This window comes from Trachinotus anak, unplaced genomic scaffold (assembly GCF_046630095.1).
Source record: "Trachinotus anak isolate AG129_WGS33_773 ecotype Australia unplaced genomic scaffold, CSIRO_AGI_Tana_v1 ptg000002l, whole genome shotgun sequence".
NCBI lineage: Eukaryota > Metazoa > Chordata > Actinopteri > Carangiformes > Carangidae > Trachinotus > Trachinotus anak.
In genome coordinates, this window is record NW_027273853.1 from 476,353 (window position 1) to 501,319 (window position 24,967).

Below are 24,967 nucleotides of genomic sequence, written 5' to 3' on the forward strand. Positions count from 1 at the left end.
TGATTTTTGTTTCAGTAGAGTGAGGATGGCTTCCTTCACCTCGATGTTCCATTCCTCCAACTCCGCCACTCGTTCCTGTGACTCGGTGATATCCTTCCACTGCTCTTGTATTTCCACGACATTTTGTGCCAATTTTCAGTTAGTTTCATCCTTAAAGCTGGCAAACTCTCGCCTCACCTCCTCTTTAAATTCATCTTTGAATGATGTGAGGTGTCTTTTCATCTCCCTTTTGAGATCATGTATCTCTCTCGTAATATCAGCGAGTCCCTCGAGTAGCGTGTGGGCCTGCTTGTAGTCGTCATTTTCCCCGCTTATCGCCTCGTCTTTAGACTCGTGTTCTTCTTGGTCTCTAGATATCGTTTTTTTTCTTTAAACTTCTCAACTCTCATCCCCCACTCATTGCTTATCAGTTTGAAATTCGAGTTCTCGATCTTTTCGTATTTTTGGGGGAATTATTGTCTAATCGACTCAGGAGCTCTACTCTATGCTGCCATCTTGCGCCACGCCACCAAAACAGGTAACTGGTTTTAATAATAAAGTGGCCAGTGAGTGTATGTGACAGGGTCCCTCATGGTGTCAACTCACAAAGTGATCACATAACGTCATCACTTAACATAACGCCCATGTTTTGGACTTTTGGACTTAAAGCCTTAAAACTGTAAGTTAACTAAAGCACTGTTACAATAAAGTTAATTAAAGTACTGCTGTGATGGATTGAATAAAAACTGCTTTGATTCTGAAGAAAAGAAGCTAATTTAGGGTTGCAAGTGTTGTAGTTCCTGTGAATTTAAAGTTATAATATAAGATTAATGTGACAAGAGCTATATTAGACATTTTTTTGACTTGTGCACTTACAGTATCTCAAATATTTCCAGCAATTTTCAAAGCTAGAGAAATGCGTGACTTTAATCATGGTAATGTGGTTGCCCACCAGAAGCTCAAAATTGATTTTTGATCCAGTATTAAGCCCAAATTTTAGTCATCTGACTTGTCTCATGTCTGTCAAATAGTGTCAGTGAATCACTGACTTGGAATGTGAAATTTTGCTTTGTCTGCTTTATTCTGTGTTTTTACTGGTTATAATCAATTGGTCTGTTTGTTCTGGAGAGGAGGAGACCTCCTCTGGATAATTTCACTGCTGTTAAAAACCTCCTGAACCACTGACGGAATCAGGAGACGCTTCTAGCAATAGTGGTGTAGACAACAACTCCTATGATCCCACACTACTTCACCAATGTCACCAAACAGCATCTTTTGCTTGAGAGACCCGTAGCAGCAAATTACAAACCATACATACATCTTCTGCTAAATAAAAGACTGACTCAGGAATCAGTGTGGTGATGGTCAATTTTTCTCCCCACCCCTGAATTGTAAAGTGATTAACATCAGCTATCTGCTATGTCTTGTCAGTCCTGCATTTTTTTTTCAATGTTCCAATAAGTTATAACAATAACATGTGACCTTGTTTAAAATACCCCCTTATTCTTTCAGTCTCTGCCACCATAACTGTTATGTCAACTCTTGTTCCAAGTTTGTGTGAGACTTGTAAAAGAAATACATATTGACTAATAACAACAAAGAATCTACCTTTTCTGTTTTCGGTTTTGCGCATTTGCCTCCAGTGCATTTTTCAGGTTTTATTACAAATTTACCCCTAATTGACAGTTTCTGTTTGACCCATGTATTCTAATATTTTATATAACATATATACAAATTATTACACATATATTGCAAAACACATATTGTAACTGACTTACAGGTTTCATGGACAATTCATCTTTGTTCCTCTCTCTCTTCTCCCCCCATCTCGGTCGCTCCCATGGTGAAGAGATCTTTGTGGGATTCAACCTCTTGATCGGTTGCTGTTGCTGTGAGCCTGTTGTTTCTAGCAGTCCTGGTGCGAGTGTTTGTCTTTCCCTGCTGTAAATTAATTAGAATTTTGGAATAATGACAAAAACATAGCACTGGCTGGCTTCATTTTCCAAACCTGGAAGTTGATGCTTGAGTAGTACTTGAGAGTTTACTTTACCAAGAATACTGTAATAGTATAAAATACCAGCAATAACTTTAGTTGGTTGGCAAAAAGGAGAATGGTCTCACTGGAGTGATGACAGGGCAATGTAAGACACTATAAACACTTAGCAGAACTTACCAGTGCTTCTTAATTCTCCAAATAGCACCCTTAAGGTCAACTCCACCAGTGACACTTGTTGCAGTAATCTGAAAAAGATCATACATACGTAATAGCAACAGTAGTCATAGTAAAAAAAATCAAAAAAATTACATTTCGGACTGTAGTGATGTCACCCTAATAAGATAGCATCATGCTGTCCATACAGCTTAGATGGCAAGTAAAATATATCAGTGCAGATAAGTTGAAAGAAGTTCTACTTTATGCAGATATTTGTAATACAGTGTAGCACCTTGGACAGTTGATCTATTAATAACATCTAACTGCCAATATTTAGCACAAGTTTCGTGAGTTATTAAGCTCCCTTCCCGAACAGCTAGCATGGCATTGTCGGTACCAACAGATGCCTTAAATCATGTAGTTTATTATGATACCAGTATCTTCATCTGACTGTAAAACTGAGCCCTTCAGCCTCTGAAAGATATTAAGGTCGGTTGAGGGCGCAGACACCCGCGTGGGTCTCTAAGCAACAGCATTATAGTCATGTTTGCTAGTCTCTTTCCGTCCATTACTCTGCAGAAACATTTAAACACTTCCCTGAAATGTCACAGATGTTAAGAGCATGCAAAGTTGGTTCCTATTGAGAACAGCTGAATATATACCAATTGCCAGCATAAAGACATGTTCATCATTACATTTACAACTTACCGTAACCCTACTTTTGCAGTTTTCCGCCACAATCGTTCCACCTGAGCGCACACTCCTCCAGCTTGTTTCAAATGGAATCTGATGCATCCAAGAAACCGCGGAAATAGGAAAATTCTAACTTGAGCAGATATACAACCGCAAAACAGCAACAAGTTAAAACTACAAAAGAAATTGGGCAAAGACCCATCGCAGTACTGAAAGTATTTTAACAAATAGAGGAGATAAAGAAGAGAAATCTGTATTTCCCACAAAGCAGCTGAAGCCTACTCCTAAGGTTTTTCTAGCTCAAAATTGGGGAATCCTAGTTCGGACTGTGATGAATGCACCATAGTGACAACATGGGATGAAAAAGTAAATAATATCAAAATAACATTTTCACAACTGCTGGTTGATAAACAGCTAGTATGCTAACCTGTCAATTACTCTCTTAATCATTGATTTATGAGTGTCAGTTAGTCTCTGTTTTGTTTTTTGTCATCTATTCCATACCAAGACCAAGACTTAAAAACTGTACAATAATTAAGTTTTGAATCTAAATGTTTCTCATTCAGACACTTAACTTATACAAAATAAAGTATAAGTCGACTGAGTGTAGAATATGCAAAAGCTGCGGCTAGGGCATGTACCTTTTTTTTAAAAAAATGTAAAAAAAAAAAAAAAAATTCTATTCAGAAGTATATCAAAAAAATACAAACAAACAAATGAAAAAATAACACATGGTCAGTACATCTGGGAGCACATTTTAAAATTAGAAAAATGTATAGACACTTAGAACTTGGAACATATCAAATAAATCTGTGCATGTCAAACTTTTTTTCAAAGCAAGATGACAGCACAGGAAACACAAATTGCACAACTCATTATCAGCTGGATCTGACAGTTAAATTGTTCTTAAGAGAGTAAAGTACAAACAAAAATTGTGGTAATAATTGCAGAGGGCATCAAGTATTTAAGATGCAAAAATGGAATGAGTGTGTATGTGTGTGTGTGTGTGTGTGTTGACAGTTATATACATATGAGGATTATACTACACACATAGGCACAGTATCAACATGTATACGCTTAGAGTTACAATATAAAATAAAAAATAAAGAGGGAAAAAGAGGAACTGGTGTAGTGTGGTGGTGTGTTGTGTGTATGTCTGTTTATTGTGGGTGGGGTTGTGGTGCCAACAGCAGAATGTGGACCAGATCCGGCCATCAGTGGAGCACGAGGCAAGGTGGCTGACTGGTGGAGAGGGAAGCTGGGCTGTGGCTGAGGTGCCAATCAGCAAAAAGTAACATTGTTCTGACTTCACCAGGAACCTCTTACCTTCCAATACAGCCTATGATATTGATCATTTACTTGTAGTTATTGATCAGTCTCAAACCCAAAATGATAAAGCACTCAAAACAAAACTGGGCCATATTTGCTGCATCATATGTGGGCCATTTCTAGTTCACATCCAGATTAGCCAATTACAGTAGTGCCACATGTTTTCCCTAAAGTGGTCCTCTACCTTTCAACAACATTTGGGCCATATTTTTCATGTGAAACGAGGGCCACATTAGGCTCACACTTGGATTAGCCAGTGCTGACTGTGCTGTACATTTGCCAAAAGTGGTCCAACTTTGATGTGTTTGGGCCATATTGGCTTTATCATATGTGGGCCACTTCATGCTCAACAATTTGTGTTGCATCTTAACCTAAAGTGACCCAATACTGTTCAACAATATTTAGGCCATATTTACTATTTAAAATGTAGGCCATATCAGGATCACAGGCAGATTAGGTGGTTACTGTGCTATATATTTGCCTAAAGTGGCCCACATATTTTGAGGATATCTGGGCCACATTTGCTGCATCATATGCAGGCCACATTTGGCTCACATCCAAATTAGCCAGTTACAATTAGCTGTATTACCTAAAGTGGCCCAATACTTTTCAACAATATTTGGGCCATATTTATTTAATGAAACGTGGCCCACATTTGGCTCACATGCAGACTAGCCGGTGGTTACTTTGCCATATCTGTACCAAAAGTGGCTTGGTTTGCAGCCTGATTACCCTTTATCTGCTGTGCCACATATTTGCCACAAGTGATCCACATTTGTTTTGTGATATTTGGGCCATATTTACCATTTACCATTTGGGCGACTTTAGGATCATATCCAGATAACGTATAGCCGAGAGCACCGCATCGGATTTGTTATATTTGAGCCATATTTGTTACTTTCTATGTGGCCGTCTTTAGGCTCACATCCATTTTGTCCAGGCCAGAGGAAGACCAGAAGTGCTGCATCACGCCTCAAGTGGCCCACATTCGTCTGCTATCTGGGTGACACTTGGTTGTACCTATTACATCAAATGAAAGGGTACCATGTGGCATCTTGTGCCTCTAGCCACACACTCAGTGATCAGTGTCAGATTAAAGCACTTCGGTTGATTCGGTGAATCTGACAAAGTAACCCGAGAAAAGGCAATGTAATTATGCCTTGCAATAGTACAGACTGGAAGTAGTAGAAGCAAGAATGATAAGCTTTAAAATAGGTAAGATTAGCAGCATCTAGTGTGTGTTAGGTAATCACTCCAAAATACAGGTGATATAATTACCAAGGTGTCAACATTGGATGATTGCTGTTTCCAGGAGGTTGTAACTATGTTTATTTGTAGTTGCTAGGATGAACACTGTATGGTGTTATAAGCCCAACAAAACAGCCAGTAATATTAACCCTGTAATGCCTGACCCCAGAAATAATGGACAGAAAATTCGGATCTCTTGAATCTGGAACCTTTATTTGGCCCTTTCACAAAATTAAAAAAAAAAAAAGACAAAAAATGATTTGCATATAGGTTTTTCCAAATTTTATACACGATTTTACTACATACTAAAATGCAAAAAATTATGTAATTATAACTTGCTTCAACAGATTGAGTGTTCATGTTAGAATATTACTAAAAATTTCAAAGAAAATGTCACTGGAAAATCGTAATAATCCCAGTTTTCTTTACCTTGATCCAGTGAGTTGGGAACTATCTGAAGGTGGCCAACTTGGATTGTCCCATGTACTGTGTTTGAATTGTTGTCGTGATAAAGGTATCCACCAGGGGTTGGAAGACAAGTGTCAGATTGGACACAAGAGGGTTTTGAGTGAAGTTTTTACCATAAGGTGATGCAATAGGTCTCAGAAATGCTTATATCAAATTTGATGCATTTGGCATTATAGGGTTAAGCTCAATGTCCACAGCAACCACAGTACATCCCACCTACATGGGAATGGAATGACCCACTGTCACGCTTCCTAACAGCCCTTTAAAACCTACCATGTTTGGAAATACATGTATTGTACTGTGTGTGTGTCTGTGTGTATGGGTGTGTAAGCCCATAGGTATTATTAAAACTTTATCATACATTATTATCATTCATCTGGAAAAAGTATTTGATCAATGAATTAAATACAACAGCCTACAAATAAAAGTAAATACAAATTTTTTTTCCTTTAGTTGCCATGTTACCACATTGAAACAATTGCTAGTGGCTGTCTCACTGTGTTACTTGTAGCATGACTGACTGTCATCCAGGAAACTGGCCAATGACAGCTCATCTGTCAAGTTTGAAAACACATTTGTTTGAGTGGGTGTGCTGTTGGTGGGTATCCGCACTGCTACTTGTGGCTGTTACCTGGATTATTACCTTGATTATTTTACATCTGCCAGCCAAATTATTTTAAAGGAATTTTGACTTGTGTGATGATAATGGATAACAAAAAACTGGAATATGGACACAGAAGAAGGATCTGACAGGATCTGTTTTGTCACCTAAGTAAAGTTAACTGAACCTGTATTGTGCATTGTATTGGTGATATTAGGTAAATTTTCCCTTTTGTTATTTGATTTATGTAGCCCACCTAAAAATATTTCATTTTTGACAAATAAATGTGTAAACAAATACTGATGGATAGATCATTTTAAATGTTTCAAAAGTATTACATTAAAACCAGTTTAGAGTGTTCAGAGTTCACTGCTGCGAACTGTTTGTCATTGTGTTAATAAAGTTAATTGAATTTCAGATAGTTTGTCTTTTGTGCACATTAGATGGCTTGCAGACATTTTGTTAATTTAATTGTTTTTTACCAGTTTGTCAACCAGTTGAAAGTGAGAAGTGCGGGATCAAGGTGAGCTTGAGGAGGAAGCCACACCCTCATAAAAAGAGCACTATGAAAGTTGTAAAAGCTGCAGGAGAGTAATATGCCCATTAAGTGCTTTGTCAATGGGATATGGACATATTGCAGCCAGCTGAAGGTAAATACCTCCATGTGTGTATTTTTATACTGCTTTATCAAGACATAGTTTGTTAAAGAATTCAGCAGGGACTCCATCTGGTCCAGGTGCTTTGTTGTTAAGAATTTCAAATCACACATCACGAAGACCCTGGAGCAGCTGCTTTTCCAACTTCTGAGGCCACAGGTTGAACACGTACTAGATCCCCTACAGTTTGCTTACAAGGAACATATTGGAGTGGATGATGCCATCCTACATGCTCTTGGATGAGCCAGGTGATTATGTGAGGATTATGTTTTTCAAGTGCATTTAACACCATCCGACCTCTCATTCTGAAAGACAAGCTAGAAGAGATGGGTGTGGATCCCCCAAAAGTCGACCACAATACATCAGGCTGGTAACTGTGTCTCAGAGACAGTGGTGAGCAGTACTGGGGCTCCACGGGGGACTGTTCTGGCTCCGTTCCTGTTCACCTTGTATACAGCAGACTTTAAAGTTCTGAGTCTTGCCACATCCAGAAATACTCGGATGACAGAGCTATTGTGGTGTGTATCAGGAGTGGGCAGGAAGGAGAGGACAGGGATCTGACTGATCAGTGAATGGAGTGACAAGAACTGCCTCCTACTGAATACCTCCAAGATCAAGGAGATGGTCACTGACTTTCACAGGTCTAGACCCACACTTCAGCCAGTCAGTGTTTGAGAGAAGGATATTGAGGTGGTGCACACTTATAAATACCTATGTGTGCACCTGGACAGTAAACTGGACTGGTCCCTTAACATGGATGACATCTATAGGAAGGGGCAGGGCTGGCTCTTTTTCCTCAGGGAACTCAGGTCCTTTGATGTTTGCAGTGAAATGCTGCACATGTTTTATCAGTCAGTGCTGGCAAGTGCTGTTTTTTATGCTGTGGTCTGCTGGGGCAGCGGCATATCACATAAAAACTCAAAGAGACAGGACAAGCTAGTTAAAAAGGCTGGGTCTGTACTTGGAAGGAATCTGGACTCAATGAAGACTGTTGTGGAGAGACGCATGCACTGTAAGATGCAGGCCATCTTGGACAATATCAACCACCCTCTACATAACAGCCTTGCAGGCCAGCAAAGCAACCACAGCAGCAGCCAGTGCCTCCTCTTGTTGCACTGCAGGACTGTATGGTTCAGGAAATCCTGCCACTGCCATCAAACTATTTAACAACTCAGATAAAGGGATTTGATAATGACACAGACTAAATTTTTACTTACCTAAATACATGAATAAGCTACTCAACAATTGTCAATTTCCCTATAGGGATAGATAAAGTATTTCTTATCTTATTTGTATAAAGCATTATGTAGTTCTGAAGATGTTGGTGGGGCATCTAAAAAATCTATTTGATCCTTGGATAGTTGTGGCAAAACAGACAGTTTCTATAAAAAGTGTGGAAAGTGTCATTAATTGCTTGAGGAGATTGTGTATATTTCCCTGCATTTAAGTAGACTTGCTAAGAAGAAAAGGCATAATATTTTTGTTCATAGTTCTTATATCTTAGAATATAAGATAATATAATATTGATTAGGTTGTCAAACTAGGATCCAAGTTGTGGTTGAATGTCAAACCCACCACACATAAGCAATTGCAGAGGATTTGTTCATTTCTCCTGTGGGTTAATTTGTGAGTATATTAGAGTAGCAGCCCCTCTCACCCAGCTCACCTCCATTACCTCCCCCTTTGTTTGGATACCTGAAGCAGACAATGCTTTTGCCCCCTTAAAGATACTGTTTACCTCCATCTCAGTGCTGTCACACCCAGACCCCCTACTGCAGTTTATAGTGAAAGCAGATGCCTTAGGCACAGGGGTAAGTGCTGTTCTGTCTCAGCGCTCACCTGTAGACTCCAAAATGCACCCATACAAATTCTTTCTGTCGCCTTTCTCCTGCTGAGCACAATGTAGAAAACTCTCTAGAAGAGTGGAGGCAGTGGCTAGGAGGGGCAGAACAGAAAAATTGTGGTATGGACAGATCATAGAAAATACATTACAAACTAGACTCAGCCAGAGGCAAAATTCCTGCCAAGCCTGCTAGGCTTTGTCTCTAGGATGGTTCTTTTACCTTCAGGTTAATCAAAGTTGGAAGAGAATAACAGAAATGACTGCTGTAGACATACACCACAGTTTACACACACACTTCTGCTTCAACTTTGACTTATAATGTGCACACAATTTACCTGTGCAGTGAGGGGTTGTAATCATTCCAGGTGTTCTCATTTTGTTTACCTCCAAATAACATGCAAACAGGTAAACACTGTCCATTAAGTAGATTACAGACACCAATAAAAATACAATTTAGGTAGTGTTGAGTTTGTTTCTGGAGAGAATAAATGGATAAATTAAACTCACGTCTTCATCTTTCTCTAGCTCCAGCCCCATGTCTCTCAGTTTCCCCTCAAACTCCTCTCTCCTGAACGCCTTGTGATCCTCCTGGCCATTGAAAGTCTCTCCTGGACAGCCCAGCTCCATGTCAGCCACCGGTGATGATGGCAGGGAAGATGACTCTCTCACCCCTCGAGCTTGGTGATGTTGACGATGTTCGTCACGGCTCTGGGGGCCACGGCGCAGACTGCGGGCAAAAGCATTTTCAGTCAGCAGGTGTGCCGACTGTCGACAGGAGCGGCCCCCACCTGGCTTCTTCACTGGGTAGGTAAGGACGTAGTCAACCCGCCGCTGACCATCCTGGAAATAGAGGCCATGGTGGCAGCGTGTGTTTTCCTCTGGGGTTAGAGCCTTCAGCAGCTGACAGTATGCACATGGGGACAAATAGGAAGGGGTGAGGATTTAGGATGCTGGTCACAGCATGTAGAGGCAGAAGTATTTGTTTATTTGAGCAGTTCTGTTTCTCTCATATTTCATATACGGTTTAGAGCTTTGTTGAGATGGTCAAAAAAAATATCAAGATGTGTTCTAAATAAATTGTTCCACCTATCTTAGCAGGTGTTGTAGCACCACAGCTGGTTATTGCAGTGTCAAAATTCAGCATGATAGGGGTCAGCTAAAATGTACAAGTACATAGTGCCTGGCAGTGTTTGTCCTCTCATGAATCTCTTCTGTGGGTATGTTGTGCTGAACATCTAATTTAAATACTTTGCTATGATTGGACAGTTATTTTCACCAACAATGACTTTTCTCTGCATGTTATTTTTCTTTTTGATGTCCTAGTAACTCATTAATTAAGACCTGTCTCTAAACTCTAAACCTGTCCCCCAAGATTCAATCCTTGGTCCGATTTTATTTTCCACTTACATGCCTGGTGACATCACCAGTTTCACTGTTATACGACACAACTCTATCTACCAAGCAGACCTGGTGACCAATCCAACATAGCAACCCTCCATGGCTGTCTTACTGAAAAAGAATTACGGTTGTCAGAAAACTTCCTAAAATTAAATCACACAAAAACTGATGTCATCATACTTGGTTCTAACGCATAAAGGACACAAATCATGGAAAACTACTTTGATCAGGATTTGTGTTTTGAACCCCAGATGAAGAAAGTTGAGCAGTCATGTTCTTATCATTTAGCCAAGGTCTGTTCATCTTTTATTTCAGTAAGAGATCCAGAGAAACTCATCCATGCTTTTATTTCCTCTCCTTGACTACTGTAACTCTCTATATACCTGTCTTAGCCAGAAATCAATGCACCGCCTGCAGTTAGTTCAAAATGGGGAAGCTCAGCTCCTAACTCAGTCCAAAAACTGTGTGTTCTTAGCATCTCTACACTGGCTGCCTATTTATTTTAGGATTGATTTTAAAATTCTTTCAATGAACGCTTAGGCTGGCCCCTCCCTATATTTCTTAACTTATCCCCCCGTGAGCCAGGATGCAGTCTGAGATCCTCTGGGCGTGCATTGCTGGCCATTCCAAGATCTAAGTTGAAAACCTAGACCTTTAAAAGTTTAGGAGCCCTGACAGCAAAGCCAGGGCCCCCAAACTTTGGAACAACTTGCCAGAGGATATCAGACTCACAGAGTCCATTCCCCGTTTTATTTTACTTCTTAAGACACATTTTTATTTAAAAAAGCTTCTATTGTGTGATGTCTTTTAAATTCATTTACATTTTATTTTGATTGGTTTGGCTGTTTCATATTTGACACATGTGAAGCACTTTATTGCTTGTATTTAAAGTGCTATAAAAGTCTCTTTATTATAAATTAAATTCAAGTTTAAAGTTCACATAATGCAGCCTAGTAGTAAACAAGCCTGTGCTTCCATTACAGCTAGAATCACAGTAATCGCAAATGGCTTGCTGGCTTGCTTGCACTGCATTAGAGGATATTTAGAGGAGGTTAGAGGGGTCTTTCTAAACTTGCCCCTGTAGTGTAGTTGCAAGGTTTTTGACTCAGTAATGATGAATGAGAGGAGAAGGGCCTTGGTAAGAGAGGTGACCCAGAACCTGATGGTCACTGTGGTTGAGCTCCAGAGATCCTGTATGGAGACTGGAGAAACGTGCACTCGTGTCATGATATGCATTAAGATAACACCCTGACCCAAATTGTCACAGTCAGGGATATATGTAATTGAATTAAGATTTATTAATTATTAATGAAACTTTATTTTAGTCTTATTGAAAATTGAAAAAAAGCCATCAACGCATGTTTCATCACAGTCCTGAGAAAAGCTGATAAATGTTCCACTGTGTTCACTAGCTAGTCTCCAACACGTTCTGTTTACTCTTTGGTGCAAAGTATGTGTGTATAGTGTTTTTTTGGAGCCTATTTGTTAAAGCCAGTGGCCTGCTACTGCAAAAACTAACAATATGAGAGCAGAGAGCTACCAAAACATAAATGCACAGAACATGCAGTTAAAATGTCCCTTTACATGAGCTGATAAACACTACTAAAGCCTGAAGTCTTTGCAGATTAGAACAAACAAATCCAAATTATTCAGCTTATGGTGATCTGTGCGCTGTCTGTCTGCTTGTTATTAATATAATCATTATTATTATTGTTATTACCATAGCCTTCCCTATATGTTTTAACATCGCAATGTGCTATGCGTTACAGCTTTGATGTCTGGAGTCTACACCCCAACTGGGCTCTCTCAAAATCTGCTCCACTTGCGGTCCCTTGTGGACTTGATGACCCGGCACTGAAGAGTGGTGCTGAATGTAAATCCTGAGGTGCAAATGATCTAAAATGGATGTAATTCATAAACATTGTGGCCCACTGTTTCAGGCTCTATGCTTTTATTTCATTTTGATCACTTTGATATCAGTGTTTCAAATCCCATTCTATGAAGTGATTAGTTAATTCTACTCTGAAAACCTGAACCTTTATGTAATGTTACTTTAATGAACGTAATATCACTTTGGAATCCAGTTCACTGTACAGTAAATTACACTCATCACTAACTTGTTTAAGTTCAAGTTTAAACAAACAGTTGTCCATCCAGGGCTCCAGATGCAACTATATGGCAGGCTGGCAGTTGTTGGCTGGCTTGTAGTGTGTGAAAGCAGCTGCACAATTCATGTTTGGCACAATACCAATTTTTCAATGACTTCTAAATTTCCTTAATATTTCATGCATTTGGACGGTATTGAGACTTCAGGATCTGGAGGAGCAGTTGGGCGCCATAGCAGCCATGGCAGCTGCTATACCCACTATGGTGCTTCTGAATAAATTCTTTATGAGACACTAATAGTGTATGAATTATGAGCTGTGTCATGACTTGAGCCTATTACAGTACTTCTGTTTATGAAGTCTTTGTATAACATCTGACTACAGATCTGAGGGAAAGTGTATCTCCCACTTTAACTCCCACCGATATTTATTTATCATATTAATATCTTATTCACATCAACTTAAAGGTTTTGCACCTGCATACAGTATTTGTATTATGCTCATTAAAATATAGTGTAAAGGTCAGCTGGCTCCAGCTGTTATTTCTGTGTGTAAGAGGCATTTGATTTCGTATATTTTGCTACTCATCTCATTTTCAGGTTGGAGCTACAGGTGGTGAACATCAACAAGGCTGTCACTTAAAACTACATTGTCTCTGTCTTGTCATTTGACAGAAATTGTTTACAGAACTTTTGGTTTTGGTATTTAAGTTGAAGGGTGGGTCTAAAGAAAAAGTACAATTGGTTTCAGTGTTTCCCCTGTATGCCACTGTTAAAATATGACCAGCACTGCTGAATTTATTTTTAATTTTTTATGAGGAGAGAGGAGAAGCGAAGAGGGGATTGGAGGCTCTGTCTTTTCTCTTTAGAAACCAACGTTATTTTGTGCAAGGGACGCTACATATCTAGGTCAGTTCACGCACCTTGTTAATAAATAATTTAAAGGCTTATCTATTAATGACATCACAACGATTATAACAACAAGCCCTGAGTAGATGAACCAAGCAATGCAGATCATGGATTCAAGATTATCAATCACCAAAGGGAAAACAGTCCTTCAACTTCATGTGAGTAAGGTATAATAATATTAATAATACAGTATATGATAATATCCTTTATTTATATAGCAATTTTCTTAACAAAGTCATAAAGTGCTAACAGAAAGGAAAAATGAATTAAGGAATATGCAAGGAAAAAGAAATCTGTGAATAGACAACATATGGAAGATCCATCTTGATACAGTCAATCATGTTGTTCTTCCTAGATGTGGGTTTTACTATGTGCGGGGGAGTGAGTTCATGAAAGCCATCACTCTCAAAGACAACTGACAGATTTGCTCACAGAGATATTAACATTACATAATTTTTGGATAGGAAAGAAACATTGAAAGAAACATTGTAAATTTAACTTATTCTATTGGAAATGTCATTACATTTGAGTAAATTCACACTGTTTGCTAATACAACAGTGTGATGCTGCAAGTTGATCCTGGAGAAAAGGATGAAGATGGAAGATGGAAGGAATAAAGATGGGGGGGGCACTGGAAAGGTTGGGAGTGATGGGGAGAGAGAAGGAGTGGGAGGATGCATGGGTTGAAGGCACAGACCTTTTGGTGGTTAATTATATTCAGTTAAATTGTATTTTCCTAAATCCTGAGACACGTCCTGTATGGATATATCCCCTGCTCATTACTGCATGGTATGTTCTTAGACCTCAAGTTGCCTTTCTGGCAGGGCACTTTGTTATTTTTCCTGCACACGTGGATTTCTTTTTGTGTGTGCTCACACTCGCTCACATGCTTCACCTTAGCTGCTACACCTCCATCTTGGGTTGCACTGTAGGAAAAGTGGGATCGAGTCTTTTTAGGCTTTTACCCATACTAAAGACTAAAAGTCAGAATACACCAGTCTCTACCGCTTTGATTTTGACCATTACTTTGTTTTAATTAATTGTTTCAGTCTCTTGGGAGTAACCCAACTCTATGAAAATAAAATAATAAAATCACTGGCATGCCCCTTGCACTGGTCTCACCCTGTCAGCTGTCAGGCCCAGTTCTAAGGTCACAAGAACTGGACACTGATTATGGAAGTACTCACAAATGAGCACACACAGCGCTGGAGAAATTTCCTTTGCAAATACCAGCACCACTGTCAGATATTTAGCAACTCTACTGATATTCAAGTCTGCCAAAAATAGTGACTTATTTTATGCACTGCACATAATCTAATGTCAAGTCAGTCAGTAAGTGAGATTTTGCATTACAGAAGAATAAATGAAACTGTGAGACACATCTGCCACAAGATGGATATGACTGCACATTTAAAGAAATGTTCATGAAGCTCCAGGACAGCTTTTTCTGAGGTCAACAATTAATTTTCAAACTCAACTTTTGAGCCAACATGTACAAGAAAGCAGTGAACATCAACCATTTGTGACAACCGGGTAGCTCCATTAGCTGAAGATGATCCTTTGATATGATTTCAAACTTTTAAGTTTTGTTCTATAGTGTAGAAATATTTTGGAAATAAGAAAACATTTATGAATCTCCTCACAAATTAGAATCAAGTCTGTGTGTGCAGATGTTTCTTGAAGGAAGCCCCATATCCCTTCCTTTTCTGCATTTCTAACCCAGCTCTTATTTTCTGAGATCTTTTCAGTGGTGGTCTGGGCAGTGAAGAGCAGTTTGTGGGCAGGAAAGTGTGAGTTCTCCTGTCAGCGAGCAGAATGAGCCCTGTTGTGATGGTGTACTGTAACAGGTCATCAACACTGTGACTTCATGTTTACAACTCTGTTGTAAACGCCACGCCAGTGGGAATCCTAAATGGACATGAACTGGATTTATTTACTCGTGATAAAAAAGAGCTGGCTAGAAAATCAGTCATCAGTTATTCATGTCTGCCTATGTGTTTATGTTGCACTTAGTTCTTCCAAATTCCATTGTTCTGTTTAATTGTTTATTTTATTGTACTGTACTCTGAGTTGTTTACAGATACAGAAGACTCATTTATTGTGCTTTCTTTTATTCATATTTATTTTTTCGAAACTTTGGGATCGGATCCTCTCTACAATTAAAAATAAAGTTTTGTGTGTTTGGTGATCATCAGTAGTTTACTTTCACACAACCTGAGGTCCCTGAGATTAAAGAGATTTAAAAGTTATGTCAAATTAATTGTTGTGACTGTCCCAAATCACAAAATACTTCCAGTGACAGGTTTATGTGGAGAGTGCACCATGTGACTTCTCTACCTAAGCAGAATTCATTCAGTGTCTCTCACTGTCAGTCTATGTGTGCTGTTTGGTAAAGGTGGAGGCTCTCACCTTTAACTTGCCGTGAAAGATAACATCTCGTAGAAAATGTGGAGCCTTATTCTCAGACCTGGAGGCTGGAGGCACATTGACTTCCACTGCTGCTTCCTCTGTCATTGTCCAGTTGCAGAAGTTTGAAAGCAGAGACAGACTGATGTGGTGAAGAGTTCTTTGCAAGCAGAATAGTCCAGTTTGTGCCTCTCCCTCTCTCCGCGTCTGTGTCTCCTATTTGAAATGTCTCCTTATATTACAGTGTTTGGTGTGACGGACTCCTCCCCTGCCTCTCCACTTATTTTCTTCTGACTAGCCACTCTTCTGTGGCTCTGCTCATCTCCCTTTAAAGTTCTGAGTGGAGCTCTGTTTCTGTCTCAATGTGGAGTGGCTGAAATGAGCCTGCAGCCTTGTTACTTGAGAAGCCATCAGTGAGCCAAGATCTAAACTTAGACAACGATAAAACTCTGATGAACACAAGGTGCCCTCCCTCACTCTCTGCCTCTGCTCAGCTGTAATCACTACAAGATCAACCATCCCAATACACACCCATCTCTCTCTCTCTCTCTCTCTCTCTCTCTCACACTCTCTCTTCCCACACACACTCTCTGCCAGTCACTAGTGATCACAGCAAGGTCAAATGTGATGCATATATGGAAGAGAAATGACAACAAAGCTCACAAACAGAAAACAGGCCCAAACAACACTCATAAGTCAGTAGAATATTTTGTCTGTGTGTGTGTACACTTGTGTGTGTGTGTGTCACATGATATCCAGCTGCAGATTGAATGAATTAATGGTCAGCTCTGAGGGCTCAGTGATCCAGTAACAGCGAGCAGCAGTGGTAGTACTAGAAAATAGAGATGATGACTGTAACCTCTGCTGTAGTGGACACTCTGTAACACATCACACCCGGATGAACCAAGAGACAGGACGAGGCTGCTTCTGCTTGACCACCACCAGTCACATGCGTGTCTTTCTCCACTCTGCCATCTTTACTTTTGTCCATATTATTTATAACCAGAAAAATATTATAACCAGTAAAGAACAACCAACCTGTTGCTACACTGATCATAAATAAGATGCAAACATGTTTTCAATATGATATAAAACACTAAATGTGAAGGGCACTGATTCAAGGACACTTGACTCAAGGACAAGACCAGACTTGAGCATGACAGAACTGATAATATGGTCATAATTTTTCATAGCAGTATGAAACTATGTTCTTTTTACACTTTTTACACAAGAAAAATATGTTTCTGCAAGTGACATCACTACCTGTCTGTTATTGGTTCTGTCATTGAAAACACAACTGTCTTTAACAGGGACTTAACAGCAGAATGAACCCAAATTTCCATAAAAAAAAAGGAAAAAAAGTTCTTGACAGTGGCTCTCCAGCGACAGAACAATACAGCACCACAAGGGTGGGTATTTTATTTGTTGTTTTTACCAAATACCTCTCCACTTGTGTCAAAGTCACATATTGTCACATACACAAACTGAAGCTGGAAGAGTCAATATCTTTATATATCTTTTATTGTGACAATATATTTACATGAGGTAAACAGGAAAAATACAGTGTTCATGTTACAAAGTAATCCACCTGGAATATGTGCTTGTATGTTTGTGATGTTTGTGATTGTATGATGTTAACCGTGGCGGTGGCAGTGTGCAGCAAAATGTTTCAGGCATTCATCTCTCATGTCTGACCATGTCATTAAAATTTGAAAATTGTCCTGTATGTTGCATTGACAGCTGGCCGCTGAATTGACGGCCAGATGAATGCAGTTTAAACATTGAGTTTTGTCAATGTGAGGTATCTGCAACAACAAAGTTATTTAAAGTAAATCAGGCCACATGACAGTAAAATAAAAAACAATCTAGTTTGAACCACTGCATGGATAATTCTTAGCCTAAATTTAATCTAAAATGATGGTGAATTTATTAACTTCCATAAAAATCATCTATTATCTATAATGATTGCACCATACAACATAACTTTCACCTTCACTCAACAGTTGCATTGGGAATATATAAGAAAGAGAAGCTGACAGAAACATTATCCAGGTTACATTTCTGGGTACGAGGGGATATTCTTTTTTTCCTGTGGGAATGATGACATTGCTTAGGTACATAAAACCCTGGGATATAGACTAAATACAGTTTGAGTAATTGACTTCATAACTGTTAGTGTTGGCTTTCAAAGTGGAGCTCAGGAAACCTGTGACATTTTTCCTCAAGCATAATAAAAAGTGGCTTAAACATGAAGCTTGAAGTTAATTCTGTGTAGACTTTCCTCTGTGAAGCTGTTCCAGGAAACCATTCTTTCTTCCACGATTGTTTACTTTGTGAGAACTAAGATCCAGAAACTTTCTGTACAACCTCTCATTCCTGACACTTCAATCCCACAAGCTTATGTAACACAGCAGCAACATCCGCACTCAAGTGTATTTTTAGATTTTAAGAGTTAAAAAAATATACAGAGAATCAAGCAAAGGAAAGCAGGGACCTTGTAGAGCACAGGCTCCCAGGGGATATCATGTGTCTGACTCGATGCTGGGAGCAAAATGTTGGGGTCAAAGGTCAGTTCTCACAGGAAAGAGAAGGAAGTGGTGTTTGTGTTCACATACTGTAACTCAGCTCTTCAATACAATGGCCCAAACTTTGTGTACATCAACCAAATAAAGTTTGGACTAATTACAACCTTTTGACACCTCCTCAGTGGTCAAGTGTTTGTTCAGAGGACGGTCACAGCAGAGAGCCTCAACCTTCTTGTAGCCTGCATAACAAAAGAACAATGTACCACTTTACAATAGGAGCAAAGTTTTTGACTTAGTGTGAACAAGATATTGCATAATTACTAACACCCTGAGGTCACTGTGATGTGCAAAGAGAAGTCTGTGACGTATCTCCAAGAAAAGGCAAAATCCAGTCCTAAATTAAAATCCAATTCTGATTAGTCTGTGTAACTTAATTAATTACAGAATACCAGCAGCATGGAATTTGTCGTCATTATCTCCTGTTCTAACAAACACATCCCGTTTTAGATAAATGCTTGTGACTGGATGGAAAGCTGTCTGAATGGGAGGAGGCCAGAAACCTGTGAAGGTGAATAAGCATGACCTTGCTCACTGATCTGCTTTCCGGGCTAAAAATATTCCACCTGGCACTTCAATGAAAAGAGAAAAGTTAAACCACATAGGTTATCCAACAGACACTACAACCTGGCTAATAACTAGTACAGTAGGATCTAAAATTAACTCATAGTCGCAAAGTATAAGTAAAATAAATAAGAAAAAAATAGTGAAAAATAGATTATTTTTTAATTACCAAAACACATCCCAATACTTTTTGTGTTCTCTACACTGTCTGAGAGACCACTGTAAGACTTTATGGTTTTCTGGTTGCTTGTTGATTTAATATATCTTCTTTGAATCTCTTTGGAGGCTTGGCTCAATTTTCCAATCTAAAAACAGCTTTAGAATACTAAAATCAGTCCTGGAAAAAGAGATATATAAGAAATACACTTAACTCATCATCATGATGAATACATAGAAATGGATGTTGTTTCCCCCTAACACTGCAACAGCAAGTCTTGTTTTGGTGTATTGACAGTTTGACTTTATTGTCCACCTCAGTGGAAATCTGTCTTAAAATACAGTAAGTACAATAAAAATGACACAATCCACATAACAAAACACACTATTAAAAACACAAATATACAACATAAAATAGTGTAAATGAGCAGGTAGCAGCAGATTAAAACAGGTTAAATAAATAAATACCAGAGAGCAAATCTTATAAAATAACAAGACAAGTAACAAGCATTCCCTTGTGTAGTCATTTTATGTTCAGTGCCTGTATAGGGAATAAATGACTTCTTGTGTATGTTCTGGCTTGGGGACCTGAATCGATGGCCAGATGGATGCAGTTCAAACACTGAGTTTTGTGGGTGTGAGATATCTGCAACAACTTGTTTAGCCTTCCTCTGTACACCACTGTCAAATATATTGCAAAATGTTTTTTGTGACTTGTGAATCACCTTCCTTACAATGTTGGGAGAGTATGTTTTTGTGCTTCATACTCAAGTTGCCACACAAAGTTTTTATGTTAAATGATGAGACTAACACCACATTTTTATACTGAAGACAGCAGAAAGAATGAGTTTAAGAATAAGGTTGTTCAGGCACAACAAAGGATCACCACCTTGTCAATCTTCTCCCTTCTTCTTCTGATTGGTTACCACGGGATGGTTTTTAGCATTACAAACTGTCCCCTGGGTGTCATATTAGGTGATGGTGGAGGTGAACTTGCACCTGCATTTATGGTCCTCAGTGCTGCATAAAAAATGAACAAACAGTAAAAGCTGGCTACTTCAGTTTAATATACTTGTCACTTTCATGCACAGTATTTAGCTAAATAACTGTTTTTTCTAGGGACACTGGTTATTTGATTGGTCTGGCAGACACAAGCAAGGGGAACTTACAGTTACCTCCCGCAGCAGGACCACCAGTGGCCTCCCAGTCAAAGCCATTTTGCCAGTTAAGTAAGCCCTGAAGAAGAATAATGTTAGTGTAGCTTGTACAATGAAGATTTGCAGGAATTGTTCCTCTGTCTGGCTCAGCCATGTATGTACATAGTATTTGCATATATATGTACTGTATATCTATAGTATTTATTTGTATATAGCATTTATTTCCATATATAAAGTTTGTACTATGTAATTTGCAGTAAGTAACCAACAGATTGAAAAATCAAGTAGGCACATCCAGTATAAGCTGCAGTTTTTCTGCCATGTATTTGGTGTTGGAGGGCCCTGCAACACATTCTTAGTTAAGGAGCTATTTGTAAACTTTGCTATTGCTACATAGCCAGTGTTTGCTACATAACAGCTATTTAGTTACCTGTCTTGTCAAGCGCTTCAGCCATCATTGTGTTTACAATACAAGAGGTTATAGTATGCCCTCTGAGCAGCGCTAATCCTTCAGGGCGGACTGGACGCTACAATGACTGTCTGCAAAATGACAAAGTGGTCTGGCCAGACCAGGTCAAGCTGGTTAGCATACTATCTTCAGTAAAAGAAGGGAAATCATAGAAATATGAGCAAAACGAGAGTAGTTTTGCATTGTTGGAGACAGCACTTGGCAAGTAAAGAAATCAAGTTTGATTCTGAACTCACAGCATTTCTTCTAGACTGGTAAGCTATGTTGCAATAGCAAAGCTTACAAATTGCTCCTTTAAAATAACAGAGCCATGCTTTAAGAATGAGTTCTGGAGTCGGGGAAATAATCTGATTACCATCCTGCTCCATAGTCAGCTATACAGTAACCAGGTTACGACAGTATAAATGTGTTCTCCAGTTATCAGTGTAACTAGATTTCTTTAATGCAAACATAGACCTGATTTATATGGTGAAGGCAGGTGGCCTGCTCAAAGAATGTCACAGGACTGATGATGAACACTGCTATATCATTAAAAACTTTCTCTCAGCACACTGAATACCAAACATTGGGCTCCTCTCTGGTGGAGAAGAATGTGTCTCTCAGTGAATTATGGGACTAAAAATCACTCACAATGCTGAATGGTTACCTGCCTGTTGGATGTCACTGTTTTGAGAAAGAGAGATGATTAATCATCCCTTTAAACTGAATCATAACCTGTTACAACCTACATTTTATTAAAGGCAAAATTTATTTTGTCTTCTTCTCTCTCTCCATCTTGACATTTAAAATTTTATTTTCTTATTTCTTCCCTCCATTTCTCTTCCTTTTGACTTGTGTGAATTTGTATTATCTTTTGTGTTAAACTGAGAAAAATAAAGTATTATCTCAAAGGTCACAAGGTAATTATTTTTAGTAAAATCTTAGGCTTATCTCTGTGAATGTAGTGTAGGTTGATAGATGGTTGATAGATAATGCTAGGATACTTCAAGTGGTTTAAAATAAGTTATGCATAAAGCTTGAACTAAAGTAGAAGAAGGTTTTCTGCTTTGCTTGGATGGACAAGTTACAAAACTCTGGGTATCCTTGAAACCATCAGGACATATGAGTTTTCATGCTTAATTAATGGCCATAATAATGCTTGCTTTACACAACAAATCAATAACTTACTCAAGAACACTCATTTATTTTTAGTGTACTTCTTTACTGCTTTTACCCCAGATTAATGAGCTTAAGGCTGAAGGAGGCAGCGATAGAGGATGGCTTCTGTGCTGGGAGGTGGTGACTGGAAGTTGACTCGGAACACAGGGACCAAGGTAGACTCCGGAGATGAGGTGTGCTGATGGTGACTGGAACGCAGATGAATGGACCTGAAGCAACAGGGAGATGGGTAGATACAACGATCTGGCAAAAAGTGGCGTGAAGTGCCAGAGGATATACACAGCAGCTGGTGGGTGTGGTTGGTTATGAGATGGAAAGCAGCCGTGCAGGTTGATCCGCCACTCCCAGAAAGACACACAAACACAGAGAGACAGACCAGGGACCACACACATGAGGGAGGGGGAAAACAGGAGAAGAACAAGGAATGAGGGACAGACACCGTCTAACCCTAACAGTACCCCCCTGTGGTGGATTATTTATATACTTACTTAACCCTAAAGTATTCTGCTTGTATAATCACCTAAACCTCAGCTATGATATCAGCCATCAGTATCAAAGTAATTAAACTTAGCAAGGACTACACACTGACTACACAACAGAAATATATGGACAAGGCAGGTGACTGCAGTTCAGATGCCATTATCTCCACAATGTGTGATTCTCCCTAAAAATCCTGACACAACACATAACCTCCTCATAGGGAGGGGTCAATAGTGTATATAAGGCAGAGCATGCTTGAGTTGTATTCAGTGTCTGGGTTCATGCTCCAGCCTCAGTTTGCTGTATAATCTTGCATTGTACAGTAAATCTATTTGATTATTCCAGACTCTCTTGGACTCTTTGTCTCAGTGTTTTACTTTAATTTTTGAACCCTTGTTGAGTGTTATAGAGAAATACAGTACAGAAAGTTATAGAAAAGTGTTGCAGAGACTTCTGAAGATCCACTGGCCTATCTGAGGTTTTTCTGCAACACCCCCTTCAATGGGAGCCTCCTGACGACCCACCAGGCTTGTTAGGATGGGCCCTGTGGAAGTCCTTCACCATCTGAGAGTCCAGAATGAGTCCAAGAATCCATGAGTGCTCCTCAGGACCACTATCCTCCCAGATCACCAGATACTGCAAACACCTGCTCCAACAGTGAATAGTTTGGGGAGGAATCTAGAAGTGAGGCTGTGTACGGCCCCCAGTGCCTTACAGAAGGTCTTCTGTACCTGGGACTTGACCTGAGGACCTCTGTCAGAGCCAGCAGACCGAGAAGGCTGGATGATCATCAATGAGCTAGGTGGGAGGCGGGGGGTTGTAAGGATAGCACAGATGACTGGAACAGACAGGTTTCAACTGGGACACGTGGAGTGCAGCATGAACTCTCATAGACTGAGGTAATTTCAACTTAACGACTGTGGGGTTGATGATGCAATTAATAACAAAAGGGTCCACAAAATGAGGGGAGAGCTTCCTGGATTCAGTCTTTAATGGGATATTTTTGGAAGACAACGAAACTTTCTGACTTGACTTGTAGTTTGGTGCAGGGACACAATGACAATCTGCCAATTGTTTGTTGTCTTCCACAGAATGAAGGAGAGCAACATGAGTGTCTTTCCACATCTTCCTGCACTGAAGAAGATGATGTTGCACTGATGGAACAGCTAGGTCTTCCTTCTGAGACGGGGGGTGGTCCATTAGTTTGAGGGTGGAATCCAGAAGTGAGGTTGACTGTGGCCCCCAACACCTTACAGAAGGTCTTCCATACCTGAGCCATGAACTGAAGACCTTTGTTGGAGACAATATCAAATGGAATACCATGGGGACAGAAAAATTTCTAAGTTAACAAACCAGCTGTCTCTAGGTCTGTCTCCATGATGGGCCACCAAAAATGCCTCTTGAGTAGGGTCAAAGTATGAGTCATTCCAGGATGGCCTAGACAGAGTCAGGGACAAAAAAATGGTTAGCAGGCCCATTACGTGGATCAGGTTGATGTTGCCTGGCTTCTCTCAGCACTGACTCAATCTCCTAAGAAACTGCTGCCCCCACATTTGATGAGGGAAGAATGGTCTCAGGACTAGAATTGTTCTCCTCATTTGCCATCTGTCGAGAAGGAGCATCTGGTTTAATGTTACGGGAACCCAGACAGGAAGTGAGTGTGAAGTTGAATCTACTGAAAAATTTGGTCCATCGAGCTTGTCAGGAGGTCAGACATTTAGCTGCTTGGATGTATGCCAGATTCATATGGTCCGTCAACACTACAAAAGGCAACTCAGAGCCTTCCAACCAATGGCACCATTCTTCTAGTGTCATCTTAACAGCTAACAATTCCTAGTTACCCACATCATAGTTTCTTTCAGTATGGGATAGGCAGCGGGAGAAGAACGCACATAGATGGAATGGAGCCTTTTATCTGTGTCAAGTCAAAGAGATACCACTGGATTGACACCTGAGTTAGAAGCATCTACTTCCACAATGAACTGCCAAGAAGGGTGAAGAGTCTCTGTAATCTTTTGAATGCCATGGTAGCCTTTGGAGACAAAACAAAAGATTTGATGAGGTTGAGGTCAGACTGGTAACAGGTGCTGCCACTCCACTAAAATCTCTAATGAACCTCCTGTAGAAGTTAGCAAAGTCAAGGAATATTTGTAGTTGCCTCTGGTTGGTTGGTTGTGGTGATCTTTTCTGGATCTGCTTTCACCCGATCACTCTCAACGATGTACCCCAAGAAGCCCACAGTACTGTAATTAAATTCACAATTTTCTGTTTCAAGCAATCTTTTCAGTACCTCATGGACGTGGGAAACATGTTCTGACATGCTCCTGAAGAAGATCAGGATGTCGTCAAGGTTCACAAAGACAACAATGGAGGAAGTGTCTGACTGAAACCTGGCTGCAGCAGGATGAATATGTTTGTCTGAATGAATCAACACCCCCCACTCATGTTAACGTTCATATCCCTCGAAGCACAGGCCGCGGAGGAGGGGTGGCAGACATTTATCACTCCAATTTATTAATAAATCCTAAGCCTAAGGTTAACCCTCCTGTTATGTTCTGGGTCAAATTGACCCGTTTTAAAGTTTGAAGATCTAGGAAAAATGGTTAAAAGTATTT

General features: G+C 39.7%; 2 protein-coding genes and 1 long non-coding RNA gene across 5 annotated transcripts in view; all 3 read right to left on the reverse strand.

The window, feature by feature from the left end:
- The window catches only part of LOC139627630 (anoctamin-1-like), a 171,385-nt gene extending 155,107 nt beyond the window's left edge, over window positions 1-16,278 (reverse strand). For 2 of the 3 annotated variants that reach the window (XR_011692603.1, XM_071488573.1), the window contains exons 1-2: window positions 15,790-16,278; window positions 9,477-9,869 (exon numbers count right to left, since the gene is read on the reverse strand). Coding sequence is in view for 2 of the 3 variants with exons in the window: in XM_071488573.1 (XP_071344674.1) it covers window positions 9,477-9,869; window positions 15,790-15,894 (498 nt within the window). In the remaining variant the exon portion in view is untranslated. Of the gene's footprint in view, window positions 1-1,757; window positions 1,921-2,152; window positions 3,537-9,476; window positions 9,870-15,789 lie in introns of those variants that run through there. The other variant, XM_071488588.1, reaches the window with a different exon arrangement.
- Window positions 1-24,967, reverse strand: part of LOC139627645 (uncharacterized) — a 135,676-nt gene that overhangs the window by 104,640 nt on the left and 6,069 nt on the right. The gene's annotated exons all lie outside the window — the stretch shown is intronic.
- Window positions 19,899-24,839, reverse strand: LOC139626999 (uncharacterized). The gene is made up of 3 exons (XR_011692483.1): window positions 21,928-24,839; window positions 20,258-20,324; window positions 19,899-20,108 (listed from the first exon to the last, which is right to left on the reverse strand). It is a non-coding gene; the product is annotated as an uncharacterized lncRNA (long non-coding RNA).